The sequence below is a fragment of the Aspergillus tanneri genome (genome assembly GCF_003426965.1).
Source record: "Aspergillus tanneri strain NIH1004 chromosome Unknown AapTan_4_pilon_pilon_pilon, whole genome shotgun sequence".
Lineage (NCBI taxonomy): Eukaryota > Fungi > Ascomycota > Eurotiomycetes > Eurotiales > Aspergillaceae > Aspergillus > Aspergillus tanneri.
Genome location: NW_022984631.1, coordinates 2,612,695 through 2,629,283, shown reverse-complemented (window position 1 = coordinate 2,629,283; position 16,589 = coordinate 2,612,695). Strand labels below are relative to the sequence as shown.

The following is a 16,589-nucleotide window of genomic DNA, read 5'->3' as shown; positions in this document are numbered from 1 at the left end:
ACACGATAGACGAGATGAATTAACGTTGTTGGCTTGGGAGCAATAACTGTTGGGGATGGGGTGGTGATTCAATACTATCCTCTTTCTCACTTACATTATTATATGATTTGGTGGCTTCTGTTTAGGAATTAAGCATATAAAGCCTTAGAACCAAAAAAAGTAGAGCCGCCTATTCGCCCACGGCATACACTTTTTATTCCTTTGTGGAGGATACCGGCACCCTCATTCCCTTTACTCTGTGTACTTACGCGAACAGCCTCTGTGCCGGTTCGCGCCGTGCCCTGGAAGAGCGCGGGGCTCCAGTGTTTTGTCGCCTGCGATGGGCGCCTGATTGCCCAATGTCCGTGGAATATTCCGATTGACGGGTGAGATTCGTTATTTCAAACGGATTCTTCCCTGAAGAAGACGAAATCCTGCATGGCTTCCATGGTATCTGCAAGATCCCTCCAGTCATGAGGCCGAAGCGCCAAGTCACATACTCCTAGGCCAATCGGCGAGCTCCCTGATCTGCATGGCATGTGTTTCTGCAACAATAGAGCTCGCCCATAGTTGACGCCTAATATAGTGAAATTTCTATCTGAAACCATCAGTAGGCGCTGTTGCTATTTGGGGATGTGTCATGCAGATGCAGTCATTCATTCCGCTCGGATCTCCCGTAGCTTGTATCGACTTTTCCTCCAGACCATTCGATCGCTATTGGTTGCTAGATAGGCTTCTGACATCCTAATCGACTGATATGTATCTGTAACACATTTGGATGCAGAATCTGCTTGGATTATGATACTGGGGCTGCTGGTGATTGGCTGAGATCCTCTGTTTTTAGATCTCCTTCACTCATGAGTCCCTCACAATAGCGCCTCGCGAGACACGGTGCTATTCTTCTATTGACCCTGCTCAATAGGCTTGTTTGGTCTAGCTTCTTGTGTCTCAACTACCCAGTCTGCGAATAGCCACCACAATGGCCCCTTCATTAATACTGGGCTTTAGCCCTCGGGAAAATCCTCTTGCTGGGGTACTTTCAATAGCAGCAAAGAGGCAAGGACGGGGTCTTTCAAGAAAAGAGAAGGACCGCCCGAATACTATTGCTTTGTTCAGCTTTTCATTGTTGAGCACCTCTTGTGAACATTCGGATTGTTTACGGTTCTTCTTGTTGCAATTCGGCATCTTTCTCCTTCAAGAGCTACTTAATAAAAGTATCCCCGAAGTCGTTATGACCATATAAAGCTTGGCAAAAAATACATTCTAATCACACTGCGCATCTGCTAACTTAATTAAAGCTTAGGTCTTTTAATTGATACTCCTCCGCGGGTCGGTGTTTTGATTTTCTCGTCCACTTAATTTGTTTACCAAAACCACAATAAAATTAAAAAAACAGCCATGTCTTTGCTCAAGACTTACGCCCTGAGTCTGCTGCTCCTTGGTCTCATAGCTATAACATGTGACGGCCATAGTTGGGTGGAACAACTCATGGTCATTGCACCAAACGGGACCTTTGTTGGATCTCCAGGGTATCCTCGGGGAAATGTACTTCGTACATCACCCGGGTTCAGCGACACTGCAATGACCTACCTGATCTCCTCAACGGCTGGAATGAAGCCGAACGACATCGCTCCCTCCAGCAAAATGTGCAAGGAAAACCAACGAAGGCAGGATCAAACCAAGGGAAGTCCCCGACTGCAAGCAGCACCTGGGGATGCAATTGCCCTTCGATACCAAGAAAATGGCCATGTGACGCTGCCCCAAAACCAGGCGGGTAAGCCCCATAACCGTGGGACTGTGTACGTCTACGGAACAACCGAACCCAAGCAGGATGAACGCTTTGTGGATGTTCACAAGGTCTGGAACAAAGAAGGCACAGGCGGCGATAAACGCGGCGTGCTCCTTTCCGTACAGAACTTTGATGATGGCCAGTGCTACCAAATCAATGGTGGCCAGATTTCTACGACCCGACAATCCAAGTTCCGACATGATGCGAACCAATTGATGGGAGCGGATCTTTGGTGTCAGCAAGATGTCGCTTTGCCATCCAGCGCTCCATCCGGGAAGCCGTACACCCTATACTGGGTATGGGATTGGCCGACAGCTCCGGGTGCCGACCCTTCGTTGTCGAATGGAAAGCAAGAGATCTATACGACGTGTATGGACGTGGACGTATCTGACAGACCGCAGATGCAGATGCGGGTCCCAACGGGCTATAAAAAGGGCCAGTCATTGAACAACGCCGCCATACCATCCCAGTTTGCAGAAATCTTCGGTTCAGACAGGTCCTTGCAGTCCGAAAGCAGTTCCTCGCACAGAGCGGCCGTGGTGCCGCCTACTTCGACTCCAACCCCCTCGGGACCAGCCACAGTCACCACATTCATGACTGTGATGAGGACCGTCTATCCCAGTGGCTGCTCGAGTCTAGGTTGACCTGTTGTTTTTGGGGAAGCACCTTTCCACTCACCCCTTGCATGTGTGTATGATACCTGTAGTAGGATTTGGATTTCTTTCGTCTCGGAGGCTGGGGATGTTTCCTTTCTGTATGACTGCCAAGAGATAGCCTATTTCTCCCTTTTTTTTTTTTTTTAAGTACTGGGTTTAAGCTGGGCCGGCCTGGCGTGAGAGTATGAACGTGGTAATTGTTTTAGTTGTCAAGATGGGTTCTCAGATATGACATAGAAGAGACTCACGGAGTGTTTGAAAGTGAGTTGGTTTATCCTATCGTCCCTTACAATCTGTAGTATGTACCTCGTAGTCAGTAAAACAATGAGATTTGTAACTAGGCAGTAGTATGTTTATCAATGATATGAACTTATGAAGTGTACAGTTGACCACCCCTTCATTCTTCTGGCAGGCAAGGAATATTAATATTAGAATCGTCAGGCCCCACAAACTGATCCGGCATGGCGCAAGGCATCAAAATCTGAAACGCGCTAGTCCGCGCGTGGACATCACGTGTTGTCAGGGAAATAGCCGGAAAAAGAATCATAATGCCCCTGGAGAGACAAGAGATTGTCTTCCGATTCAATTGGCCTCGAGACCCTTCCCTGGCGCTTTTCAGATCCAATCCAGATTACCTTCTTGCCCTGCGTCTGCGGTGCGCTGGGTTGAACGAATAGACGAGGTTGGTAGCAGCAGCAGAAGAAACGAGCTCCACTGCGTAACTGCGCCTCGTTGATCCTGAACACTTGGATTTGTCTTCACAGGTGTAAGTAATCTCCGGCACGCCTTTCGCAGCTCTGTCCTCTCCGCAGTCAGTCAGTCCTACAGGTAGTATTCTGTAATGCACTTGGATTCAGATTGATGCCCCCCCCCCTCTTTCGGCCTTTTTCCTCCTATTCCCCCCCCCCCCCTCCCCCCCGGGCGCCTCCATCTTTGCGGCTTCTGCGTTTTTTAGACTGTGAGTAGCGCAGTCTTTGGTAATCAATCCACTTTCCTTGACACTCACTGGTGCCCTTTTTCTTTCAAAAAAAAAAAAAAAAAAAAGGTTTTTTGGCACTCTAATTGATTTGCTATATTTAGAATTCTCCGTTTGAACCCTCGACAACCTCGAACACTCTCTCCTCTCGGTCTCAAGTTCAAGCCGGCAAGGCCTCCATTATTGGCCACCCACATGACTCTTCAATCTCACTGGGTCGTCGATTCGGAATTTATATTATATTTTATTTCATTTTTCTTTAATTATTAGAACCGAGTTTCTTGTCTCGATCCCTACGAGGCGGTCCCTGCTCAGTCTGCGATCGATAGCCGCACGTTATCTATTACCCCATATCATTCATTGATCGTCATCAATACTTTGCAAGACTTCGTCGGCAGACCCATTGAGGCCACCTCGCTTCTCTGGCGTCAAAGTTGGAGCATCGTTTCCTGCTCTCTCCCTAGTTTCAGGCTGTCTGCCCGTATCGCAGCCCCCACACTCTCCCGGCCACCAAATTGGATCGTGCTTGCAACGCAAGGAGTACGCCAGGTGCCCCTCCAAGCTGAGTCGCATGCTTCCCTCGCCGTCGCTCCACACCACCCATCCCTTCACTTAGAGGAAGTCGTTCGGCTAGTTACCGCTTGTTGACATCAAGCTTTGAATACGGATTCCCGGTTCCACGTCCAGTAGAGTTTGTGGGTTGAATGGTCGCAATGCCAAACTAGGGCGTAGACGTCTTCAAATCGTGAATTCCCTAGTATCTCTCCATCCGATTCGATATCACCTCACTCAAACCCTTCCTCGACGCGCCATCAACGATCTTCCTCTCCTCTTCTCTCCTTGTGGGAACATCCATGTCCATCACCATGGCATCTCCTTTGTCGCCACCCCCGTCGCAGCAGGTTCCCCCCTCACAAAATTTAGCGGTTTTGCCTCCTATTATCACAGATACCACAGTGAAGCCATCCATTCGTCAGCGATCATCATCGTATGCGAAAGAACGTCTTTCCACTCAATCGAGCCTTTCCCTCGCTTCACAAAATCGGTCCCGTCCGGGGTCACATGTGTTCCCCATCTTCCACTCCAGTTTGCCATATGCTCTTGTCCGAGACTTTGCTTATCTTCCGACACATCCTCTCCACTATGGGCCCCTACCATCTCACGCTTCTGGGATGTCCTCACCGGTTAGTGAACAGCGGCGTCTGTCAGACCCCCCAGCTCCTTGGGATACTTCGCGTGGCCAGTGGTCAACGGGACCATGGAGCACGGAACACAGTTATGGACATCAGCAGCTTCCTGCCATGTCTTTTGGCGACGGACCGCCATACAGTGAAGACGAAGATTTACACAGTCCAGTGTTTTCCACCCTCCGACACCGAAAGAACGAGCCCACGGGACCGAACTTGAATGGACGCAAGGGCAGGAACCCCAGTGACCAGCGCGGTATGGAGGGTTTCGAGGGTGCGGAACGGGGGACGTTTGTTGGAGTAAACGCAGATGGCAGTGAGACGTACTATGTGAACGATGACGACGCAACCGACGATGGACCTGGTGGCGAGTATGTTACATACCCGGCCGCCGAGAGCCGATATTCACACATGGGTGCCTATGAACGGTATCAGGGTTATGAGCAGGAAGATGAGTATGACACCGACCCGTACTCTCGAGACTTCCAATTTGCGGTGGGATGCCCTGATGAAGAGATGCATGGAAAGGCCGTTGCATTGTTCGACTTCACCCGGGAGCACGAGAACGAACTGCCTCTAGCGGAGGGCCAAGTGATCTTCGTCTCATATAGACATGGCCAGGGCTGGCTGGTTGCAGAGGATCCGCGAACCGGTGAGAGTGGACTGGTTCCGGAGGAATTCGTCCGACTACTTCGAGATATCGAGGGAGGACTGACATCGTTGAACGGGGAGCCCGATCCGAAATCAGGCGGAAGCGATACGTACATTGATCTGGACTCACCTGACTCCCATCAAGCCATCACACCTACTCAGGACGAGCAACTTCATCTAGGGTCTGAGCACGAGCCATCACACGTCACCAACGGACAGATAAAACCAGAGGGTCGGATTGTCTCCACCGATGGAGAGTGATTCGAACACATCATATTTCCTGCAACCCCAGCAAGGGGCCAACACGCTGGAGCAAATCCAGAGGATAGAAAGGAAACCAAGTCAACATCGTGGCGAAGTCACGAGACTACACGCAGTTATTGATGGAGGATCGAACATCCAATCACATCATACCCCATTTTATTTATTTTTTATTGATCCCCCGCCTTTATTACCACATCCATCTGATCACAATATTTCTTTCTATGTTCCCAGGCTGGAACTTGAAATTGGATCTACATCTATATGAAAAAAAGGGTGAAGGATATCCAACCTAACCTAACCTACTTTCACCATTTATACGACAATTGGGAAGGAGTCTTAAGTGCTTGCATACATGATACGATAGAGTTTCATGAATTGAATTGGAATCAATCAATCAATCAATTTGCTCGATGGTCAATGGTTGACTAGCATGGACTGCTGGGTAGAAAGTGACCAACAGACCGACCATCAGGGATTAACGAGCGTGGGTGGATTCTGTAAATATGTCGTTGTTTTCCATATTTTGTTGTTGATTTCTTTCTAGTTGTGGTTTGTTTTGAGTACTCTTCAGCGTCGGCGTCGCATATACATTAGATTTTTACCTACCTACCTACTTTCTATCTATCTATCTATCCTATCATATTCTATCCTGTCCACGTTGTAACTTGATCGCCTGTCTCAGATAGAATGTAGCAATCATCTGAATGGGTGGATGGATGGATGTATTACTATGCTTTGTTACAAATACAGAGGAACAAAAAATAAGACAAAAAATGAAAATATAGATCCATTCACATGTTACGCAAGTTATAATCTATACTTTTTAACACCAACTGTATATATATGCCTTGTTAGGACAAAATAAATGAGACGAAACAAAGCAAGATGAGCGGGACAATAAAAAATAAAATGAGACGAGAAGAACCAACCAAAAAAGGAACGAAGAACAGAAAGAAAAAAAGGTGCTATAATTTTACAACCAACAGACACCATGCAAATCAAAAAAGAAAAATCAACGTCTACCTCTGGAAGATTCATTCAGGTATACACACAATGTGGACACGGGAATGAATATGAACATAAACTAGCTAAGAAACAAACAATATAAACAAGCAGGTAAATGGGCAGAAAAAGGAATCAAAGAGAACAACAGTAATCAATATTTTTCCTATTGTACCCTCCCCTATTCCTTATACCTATTTTGTGTTATCTTACTACCATACCATCGGATGCCATGGAAGAAAGTTATATTGGTAGCAAAATCATAGGATGAATGATATTTTTCCCAAGAAATGATAAAAGGGAATCGATGGATAGACATAAGAGATGATCTAACAAGAAAAAGAAAAGAAAAGAAAACGTTTAGCCCAACAAATCATCCAGTCCAGAACTACCCGTTTTACCAGCGGTTCCTTGCTGAGGCTGGGCGGATGAAGAGGCGGGAGCACCCCAGATGCCGGCACTGGCTTTCTCCTTCGCCATGCTGGCCAGGTTGGGGCCCTTGCCTGCAGCTGATGATGATTTTTGAATCCCGGCGCTGGCGCTGGCACTAGACCACAACGAGCCGAAGGCGTCACCTGAAGGCTTGGACGGCGCGGGTCTGGCAGCCGTGGAGGGAGTGGTGGTAGAGCTGAAGGTTGAAGTGGATGGCACGCCTGGTCGGGGACCGGAAGTACTGGAGGAGGGCTGGGCAGAGTTAATGGAGACGGAGGTGAAATAGTTCGGAGTCGCGGCCTGGTAGCTCGTCGGTTTCGGGGGTGCAGACTTCTGCTGCTGCGGCTGTACCAGCGAGTTCTGTGACAGAGTTGGAGATGCAATGGTGCTCGAAGTTGGGGTTGGGGTCATCGACGTGAATCCAACCAGACCGTTCAAGTTCGGCCCTTGAGTCCCGGAGACCGGCTTCGGGGCCGCGAACTGGGTGCTCGAGGTCGTGCTGACGGTAGAGGCGGGCGCCGGGATAGCGAACTGGCCTGAGGGCTGTGGGGCAGGGGTCGCGGATTGGAAATCATCGAAGTCATCGTCATCGATCGGTTTCGCATCCAGGATATCTAAGCCGTTGCCGTTACCTGTCGCAGGTTTCTTGCCCGCCGCGGCGGATGCCGTAGTCGTGGTGGTCTCTTCGTCGCCAAAGTCGAAGAGGTCCGCCTCAGGTTCTTTCGGGGGCTCTGGCTTTTTGGGTTGCTGTCGGGCACGCGGGGGACTTTGACGGCGAACGGGACTGGCATCTGCTTCATCATATTCATCGTATTCATCAAACCTGTTGCCCTGTCGTCCCGTGTCCTGGAAATCACTCGAGACTCCTCCGAACCCGCCGCCATCGCCGAACACACCCCCGCTATATCCACCAAAGGACATGCTATCGCTGCCGAATCCCCCGTACCTGCCGGTAGAGCCTGAGAACCCTCCTCCAGAAGATGCTCCACCTTCGAAACCGCCGAATTTGTTGCGATTGGCTCTGGCCTTCTTTCTTTCGGCACGGATCAAGTCGACATCTCCCAGCAGCTTCACCAACTCCGACGACCGATTGCGCACATTGATACCCTGATCCTTTCCGTTTTGATCAATAAAGTGGAACTGACGGAGCATTCGGAGTAAGGACATATGAGATCGGGCATCATCGACCACTCGTTCCGACCCATTCTTAACCAGAAATTCCAACAGCTGGAGAGCCTATAATTGGCGCAAACGCGTCAGTAACCCTGCTTCAGAAAAAGACATACGATCCCAGATTGGTAGGATATACTTTGTAAATCTGCCGCCATTCCTCTGCAGTCTTGTCTGTGAAACGCTTGTAGATCAAGGGCATAATCTCGTTGAGTAATTGACTATGATATATCAGCAACCAATGGTACCGGGCTACATGCGACAAATCATTTCGACGAAGGTGACTGACTAGCTATGGGTTCCGTTGGCAATTTCCTGCATCAATGTGGTTGAGGCACCCCAGGGTTCGTTATTCGTAGCTTCTCGGACCTGTTAACAACAAGAGTGACTCGGTCAGCCATCGGCCCTTGAATACTGATAGGGCTAATAGGAAACACTATCTTAGGAGGGAACTAGCGGGTGAAACAACAAACCTTCGACTCCATCTCCGTGTAATTCATCACAGCTGAGATAGATCAGCTAGAGCTCTCGGTTTCCCATGGAGAATGGCCGGAAAGGAGGAGCTAGGACATACCATTTTGGACCTTGCGGACTCCCGCCTTGATGTCATACAAGGTCAGGTTGCTAACCTGGTCTTTGAGAGAGGAGAAATCCATGGCGCTCTCAGCAAGGACGAGAAGACTTGCACTATACCAATCGAAACAAGGAGGAAGACCGGCAATAGGAGAAGGGAGTCGCGAGGGGATGGAGAGCGGGAGTCGAGGAATCGATCCGCTCCAGCTGGCCTTCGCCGTTGGGCTCCAAGGCGGAGGTCACGTGGTAGCCCCTGAGCCGCAGAGCAAGACGTCGTAGAATGCCATCATGGCGTTCCTTTCACTATCTACTTCCATGGACAGAGTCAGGATCCTACGGTATTAGGGCAGAGAGGTCGACATCTGCTCGACTTCGCTCAAAGATACAACTATGATCAAATTACTGGACACCATGTACTACACTAGACACTAGTACTCAATACATACATGGATACATACATCGAATCGTCTAATTCATCACAAGAAAAGGGTAACAATTCAGGGGAATCGGGTGAGGAATTCAAAAGCATGCAGAAAATAACATAAGGTGAGGCATTGCATTCAAAGGGATAGTCTTCCCGCATATGTTCATTGATACATCATGCAGGATACGCTTTTTCTTTGTACCTGAAATCATGAAATAGAAAGAATGTCCTGAGTAAGTGTGCATTATGAGAGAGGAGGAGGGAAAGATAAAAAAGAAAAAAGACGATGATGATGTTGTAAATAAAATACCAAGATCCTTCGCTGAGACTGGATGATCATTCATTCATTCATTGTAGAATTTCCTCATAATCAAATGGAGGAAAAGGTTGACATTGACTCGTAGTTGTCCGTCGAAGAAGTCCAAGAATTGCATGTTGTTGAACTGTGCCTGTAATAAATCATCCAAGGGCATCTGGGCATTAGCTCCGGGGACCATCATCGGACCACTGCTTCCATCAAGGGTGAAGACGCCGACTTCGTTACTGGAAATGGTCAGGTCGACCCGGTCCCACTGTCGTTCAGTGTAGCCCTTCCAGTGGACCAACACCCCTTTATCGGCCAGGTTACGTGCCGAGTACTTGTAGGATCCAAACTTGAAGACCTTGCCAGTTTTCTGGAGCTCACGTTGGTGGTCCCACTGTTTAGTAAAAGGCATGAGGAACCGCTTCTTACCCTTCTTGTTCTGCAGCGTCACCATCGCCTGTTCGATATAGTCGTTGTACGTCTTTAGCTGCTGGTCCAGCCAGGCAGCCTGATCATTCAGTCGTGTCAGCGTGAGACGAGTGCTTTCCAATTCGCGCTGTCGTTGAATCCTCCGGCGGTGCTTCGTTCGGATATCGATGGCGATGTCATTTAGTAAATCCTGGTAGTGATTGTCCCTGCGGATTTTGCCGGTTTGCTCAAGGTGGATAATATTTTCGAGTGCAGTCCGCTTCAGCTCCGAGTAGCTCATGGATGCGATGTCAACCAATGTGTTGGCCTCGGAATAGGCACTTCGCCGTGTGTTATTTGCACTCAGCTCGTCCCGAACTAGCGTCATCCATTTCTCCTCGTCCTCTTCCGTCGGGGGTTTCACCATGATTTCCATTAGATTGGCACCCGTTTGGACTCTGATGATATAAAGTACGCATCGTTTGGTCTCCATGAACAATGCCTTGATATCCGCCTCGGGGTCTGTATGGAGTTTTGTCAGTCGTTGAGTTCCAGTTAACTAGAATCGGGTAGTTCTTGCCTTCGGTCTGTGCCAGTTTTGGGTTTAGTATGAGGTTTATCTCAGAAGAATTGACGCTCATGAGCTCATTCTCGTTAGATTTAACGTTTCCAAGGTCTCGTATGACTTCCTTTAGAATATCATCTGGGTTCGGGCAGATGTAGTGGATCTCAGAAGCAACAAGCTGATGAATGGAAAAGATGTCGGACATTTTTATGTATAAAGTAGGTTTCGTCTTAGCGTAGAGGTCGTTGAACTCGTCGATATCGAAATAGGTCTCGGCATCTTGCACAGAAACCACTGCAATCGATGTCAGCTAGTCAAGACTTACACTTGATCAGTATGCTATCACTCACGGTCACCCCATATTTGGCCAAGGCGTTGGATCGAATCTGCACAATAAGTATTCAATGGCTGAAGATACACATTTTCCGCGCCAAACAGCCTTCCAGATGCCACTTGAGCAATCACCTTGGCGATCTCTGACAGGTTCCGCTTCTGTTCTTGGGTCAAGCCTCGATCGACGACTCCATACTTCTCTGGTTCAACTAGAGCTGGCTGGAAATAGTTCCTCCACATCCAGTGACCTGCCGTCTGAAGGATAAAACCAGGATCCTCCGCCGAAAACCGAGCAAGGAGACTCTCATACATTTGTTGTGCGATATAGCGGATCCCGAAAGGCATACGGTATAAGAGTTCCTCCAGCGCAGCGAAAAATTGGTCAGCGATATCTCGGAGATCCTGTAAATGTTGAATAAATGTCGCTCTTGTCTCGGGATCTCTGATGGCTTCTTCTCGTGGGATATCCGGATGGCGTCGGCTTCGTTTGCCCGTTCGAAGCTCTTCGTCGTTGATAGCTGAACGATAAATTTGCATGGGGTCACTCTCCAAGTCCAGATCCGGGTTATCTATCACATTCTCTCTGACAACAGTTCCCAGAACATCGCGCATAAACTTCCGATCCCGGGGTGATTTGATGTACGACGCGAAGAGTTTGTTCCAAAACGAATTGCAGCGCAAGTACTCATGTATGGAGTCAAAGCTCTCGATCTCCTCCTTCGCAGAGCGTGCCAGGAGCTTGATCAAGTAGTACTCCTCACGCCTCTTCTGGGAATATCCAAAGAGCCCCATCATCAGGTGCCGGATCCTCTCGTACTCTTTCTCTGACGTGTTAAGCTCACGCAACCTTCGGAAAAGCTTGGCAAGGTATTGAGACTGCGTCTGGAGAAGGAAGAAAAATACCTGGTACTGGTCTAACTTTCTTCTTGACGTCTTATTTAGGGCCTTCAGATCAAAGGGGTCCTTTGAGGAGATCTCCCGGTTCGGCAAAAGACTCCCTACATGGCCACCAAAATGCTTTTGGTGTTTGACCACTTCGTCCAAAGTAATCTTATTTTTCACCAAAAGAGCAATTTTAATATCGAGCTGACTGATATACTGTTCGGCCAGCTCATTTTGCCGAACTTGCTGGACGACCACTTTCCTCGTGCGCTCAAATTCGATTTCTTCGTCGAAATCAAATTCACTGTCATTGAGGAGGTGGACAAAGCCCTTAACAGTTCCGACAGGTGGGTTTTTACCGCTCGTGAGGCTTTTGTACGCCTGACCCTGAATTCTGCCTCGCACGAAGCTTTGTGCCTTGATCACTTTATCCATGTTCTCCCGGTAATAGCGCCGTTTCTCTTCGAATTTCGAACGAATAATATGCCCTCGTATGTGCGCCTGGAGATCGGTTATAACGTCTTCCTCAGCGGCAAGGTCGGCCAGAGACTGCCCAACATCTACACGAACAAGCATCGCTCGGATATGGGCTTGCAGTTGGCCAATTTCTTCTTCACAGTCGTCCAGGCGCTCAAGTATGCCGCCAATTTCAATCCGCAGAATCGCAGCCCGGGTGAGAGCCTGCAAGTCAATTATGGCAAGTTCCTGCTGTTGCAGAGCGTCTGCGTCAGCCTCCAAGCGTCGCCGTAAGAGAACAGCTCTGGCCATGGACTGCTGGTCCAGAATACATCCACTCTCTTTGTCCAATGCTGCCCGCTGAGAAGTCAAGAAGTTCCGAACTGATCTCGCACGGAGCATGCTTTGAAGGCTAACGACTAATGGCACGTGCTCAGCCAGCTGGTTTCGGAGATGCACAAGGCGTTTCCGGAGAAATCCACCACGAACTATAGCCTGCAGGTTGACACATCTGTCCTCCATATTTGAAAGGGAGTCTGCTAGCTGAGCCTGACGTTTTCGGACTGCCAAAGCTCTTGCTCTAGCCTGAATGGCGATAGTTGACGGAGCCTCTTTAGAGAATATGTCTCTCATAGACGTAATGGAGCTACGAGTCAACATTCCCCGAATGGCTGCTTGCAATATCTCCACGTTGCCTCGGATACTATCAATCTGATCATGTTGAGCGCTCATCTGCCGTCGTAAAAAGGCACCTCGTACAAGAGCTTGTAGGTATTTGATATCATCTTCAGCGGATCGCGTTTCTTCGTACTGTCTCGAGAATTGTTGGCGTTTCAAAGCTCCCCTGACGGCAGCCTGCAATAATCGGACCCCCTCCTCAGTATCCGTAACATTCTCACCAAAGTCTGATATTCTCTTGCGCTGTAATGCCCCTCTTAAAGCGGCCTGAATACGCTTCAAACCTGATTCTTCTTTTCGCATCTGACGTCGAAGATAATTCACCTGAGAGCGTACCTTGGAGCCTCTAATGAGTGTCTGCAGTTGCAGTATATCGAACTCTTGAGCCTGATAGTTTTTCATGTCATCCGACTGCCGGGACCGCACGATAAAACCTCGACAGATCGCTTGGAGGTTTACGGCAAACTTCCTCATGTCCAGCCTATATTGGATGACTTGACGAGCCCAATCGCCGCGCAGTCTCGATTGTAGATCCATCAGCATAGGCTCAAAGTCCCACAGGTCGTTCATTAAGTTGCCGAGGCGTAGTCGCAGCATCGCCCCCTTGAGCTGGGCTTGAAACTCGACGATCGCCGCCTCATTCTCATAAAGCTCGCGCTGTATTCGATCCTCTTCAGACTCTGGCTCGGGTTCTGGTTCCGGCTCAGTCTCAGCGCCGAAATTCGCAGCCATGCCTGAGAAACTAGGCATGCTGACACCTGCCTTGTCAAGGCCCTTCTGCGTTTGTTCGAGCTCGTGGTGTTCGAATTCCAGTTGGCCAACAAGGTTGCCCATTCGGAACTCGACAAGCCCTTTCTTAAACAGCAACCATGACAATGCATGCACACAATGAATAACCTTCGGGATGTTTTTCTTCTCATATAGATCAATTAGTTCAAATCGGAAAAGTTCCGGCAGCTCAACTTCATCCAGAAATCGGAAAAACAAGGCTATATTGTCCGAATGGCGATACTGTAACCTTTCATGTCTGAATATTCGAAAAGTGCGACTGGGGTACATCGCCTGTACTACTTCCGCCAGGGTCACCCCATCTCGGAGGGCTTCTTCCAACTGAACAATCGGCGGGATTTGTTTTTGAATCACCTCCTCGATCCATTCTTTGGCTTCACCGATATGGCAAAGGTATTCGTACGCCTGTAGGAATTGCCGCTGCTTGTCTATCCAACTCCCAGCCGCCCAAGCCGATGCGTTCTTTTTCCCTGCGGTTGTGGGTCCACGGCTCGCAGCCACCGAATCGGTACGCTTCAAGCGCCGTCGTCCTTGCAAACCAACAACGGACGGGGTATGGCTATCAATTGCAAACTCCTCGGTTTCTCCAGACTTTGCAAGTTTCGACAGGGTCCGGAGATGGCCGGTCGATGATTTTTGGAAAGTCTCTAGATCCGGCGCAGACAAAGCGGTCTTGAACGTGGGCGGATTTGACAGGCTGTGCGAGTGATGGCCTCGAGTTTGAGTAGGAGTCTGGGGCGAAGCTGGTTGAGGAGAGTAATGCCGAGGAGAATTCATTGAGGGAGGAGTCTGGGGGACGCGCGATTCCTTTCCTTTGAAGGGCTCACTTTCTGGATGAATAATGCGACGGGATTCAGGAGTTTGAGGGTGGTTCTCTTTCCAGTATTGAGGGTTGTCGACTGTTTGACTCCTCGAATGTCGATAGGCCGTCCGTTTATTCAGGGACGGAGAGGCGCTCGGGGCCTGGGGTAGAGGTCGCAATGAGCGGCGGATATTCTCATAAGTTGTCGCGGCATTAGACCAGCGCCCCTTTTCAGGACCACCTCGAGGGGTCGTTTCGCTGGCCATGGTGTTTACTTCGCTCATGCCACGTTTATGGCCAAATCCGGGTCCAGACTCCATTGAGGCATTAGAGGAGACGGTACTTGTACGGCTGGGGGCTAACGAATTGGACGAGGTGGAATACACAGACGAATTGGTAGAGGCGGTGGACCCATGGCGGAGTGGACTCGATATTTCGGTCGAAAAATCCGTCTGCGCACGTCGAAGGGAAGCCGGCGAGTTTGGCATCACTAGTACTGCCCCAGAAACAAGAATGCGAAAGCCAATAATAGTGGAGAAATCTCGAATTCAGTTGGCCGCATACCTGCTTCAGCAGTCGAAGCAGTAATTAGGGGCGCTTAATATGGTGGAAGGTATGCGAATTCAAGGGGAAGATTGCATCCCCTATGGTAACCGGAGGAATCGGGTTGATGTAGAAACGGGTCAGATTGGGCGTCCAAAGAATACCTTCGAACGGAAGGCAGGTCTAGGAGACGAAGGATGAAAAAAGTCGATCGAGATCGTTGAGGGGAAGAAATGCAAGCAAAAACAAAGCAATTAAAGTACCGAAGACTCGTTGGTGGTAGCGGTCCGTCTTTGCTTCCTTCTTTCATCCGAAAACAATCAGGACGAGACTGAGAGGAGGAAGGGCGGGGGAGCCAAAAGTAAATCGGAAGGCACGTCCCAGCAAGGCACAACAAATCTCCTGATCGGGTATGGTCTTCTTGTCAGGTGACAGCGCCACAGATCAATGCTCGTGAGGCTCGTCGATCATTCTCAGCAACGATCAAATTCATCAGTACAATCAACTAGGATTGTGGGATAATCTCTTGTATAATACTTCCATATCCAATCTGGTTCTAAGTTATTCAATTCCGAAGGTACAGTCACTATCCTCAAGTTCATGCAGAACCGGTCTACCAGTAGGCATATACAATATATTGCAAATACCCAGGGAACAGACTCTTTTACCATCAGCTAGCTCAGTTACACAAACAAGTCCTTCCAAGTAGATATTCAAATGGTACCAGGAAAGCTGAAGATTGGGATTCAGAACTGTGACGTGATCCCCACTAACATACTAGGATGGCAGCTAGCGTCCCACCTGACAGCAAAGCCCCACCTGGATCTCATCAGTTCTTGCATCTTACCTCAATCAATATATCCCACTCCAAAGACGGTGCGGAAAACTGATAGGCGAAATGACAGACGCTGATCCATACTTCGTCTACAAGATCGTTTCATTTTCTTCTCCTGTGCAAGAACCGCTTCCCGATCGACTCCCGGTAAGCGAGATAGATAAAAAGTCGAACTTTATTCACCTCTCGACCTCGTTCCAAGTACCCAACACACTGAAAGGCTTCTTCGCAAAAGATCCGCTTGTTTATGTACTCCGGATCCCATATGCCTCCATAGCTCAAGATGTCCGCTGGGAGGATCCCGAGAGTGCAGTATGCGGTCCTCGACCCAAAGAGGGGTTGTTTCCAGTATGTCTGTTTTTCTTCAATCCTTTCCTATTTCCTTGCCTTGCGTATAGTCCTATCCTGTATATTTTCCATCCTGACATGTGTCTAGCATTTGTACAACGACCTCAAGCTAGGAAAGGACGAGGTTGAAAGTATTGCTATATGGACAAATGATCAAGGATGGGACAATGCCCTGACAAAGGCCAAACCATGGCTTGTGTATTAGCATATGTGAGATTTCAATGCTGTATTCTATGTTCATACTATGTATATCTTACTAATATTATTTAGAGGATGATTTATGATAAAAAAAATCATGTTACGTTGCCAGTGTCGAGGTCATAGTACATATATATTCGTCTTGCCGACCGTTATTCCGTGCAATATCTGCCCTCTCAGTAACTCTATGCTGTATTTGCCTACAAAGCAGCAGTGTAATATTTGACCATCTACACAGTGAGTTAGCAAGCCGCGGGCAAAGGGGTATATTGCAGAAATTGGTATTGGGGCATACAATAGACAGAGGCATCTGCACTAGCCAGAAAGACAAAGCTTGCAGCGACT

At 48.7% G+C, this 16,589-nt stretch overlaps 5 protein-coding genes across 5 annotated transcripts; 3 read left to right on the top strand and 2 right to left on the bottom strand.

The window, feature by feature from the left end:
* Positions 1–1,377: 1,377 nt before the first annotated feature.
* On the top strand, positions 1,378–2,412 carry ATNIH1004_006052 (uncharacterized protein; the record flags this gene model as incomplete). The annotated part of the gene is made up of 1 exon (XM_033570688.1): positions 1,378–2,412. The coding sequence occupies one exon, from the start codon at positions 1,378–1,380 to the stop codon at positions 2,410–2,412; it is 1,035 nt and encodes a 344-aa protein (XP_033426720.1).
* A 1,854-nt stretch (positions 2,413–4,266) lies between these two features.
* On the top strand, positions 4,267–5,499 carry NBP2 (adaptor protein NBP2; the record flags this gene model as incomplete). Its single annotated transcript, XM_033570687.1, has 1 exon — positions 4,267–5,499. One exon carries the CDS (start codon positions 4,267–4,269, stop codon positions 5,497–5,499), a length of 1,233 nt encoding a protein of 410 aa, XP_033426719.1.
* A 1,365-nt stretch (positions 5,500–6,864) lies between these two features.
* ENT3 (Epsin-3, clathrin recruitment and traffic between the Golgi and endosome) lies at positions 6,865–8,762 on the bottom strand (the record flags this gene model as incomplete). Its single annotated transcript, XM_033570686.1, has 5 exons — positions 6,865–8,172; positions 8,246–8,327; positions 8,396–8,475; positions 8,580–8,611; positions 8,681–8,762. The coding sequence occupies 5 exons, from the start codon at positions 8,760–8,762 to the stop codon at positions 6,865–6,867; spliced, it is 1,584 nt and encodes a 527-aa protein (XP_033426718.1).
* A 685-nt stretch (positions 8,763–9,447) lies between these two features.
* On the bottom strand, positions 9,448–14,640 carry ATNIH1004_006049 (putative Ras GTPase activating protein; the record flags this gene model as incomplete). The annotated part of the gene is made up of 3 exons (XM_033570685.1): positions 9,448–10,374; positions 10,451–10,674; positions 10,731–14,640. 3 exons carry the CDS (start codon positions 14,638–14,640, stop codon positions 9,448–9,450), a joined length of 5,061 nt encoding a protein of 1,686 aa, XP_033426717.1.
* Positions 14,641–15,761: 1,121 nt separating this feature from the next.
* ATNIH1004_006048 (DUF952 domain-containing protein) lies at positions 15,762–16,251 on the top strand (the record flags this gene model as incomplete). Its single annotated transcript, XM_033570684.1, has 2 exons — positions 15,762–16,046; positions 16,135–16,251. 2 exons carry the CDS (start codon positions 15,762–15,764, stop codon positions 16,249–16,251), a joined length of 402 nt encoding a protein of 133 aa, XP_033426716.1.
* Between the last annotated feature and the right edge of the window lie 338 nt (positions 16,252–16,589).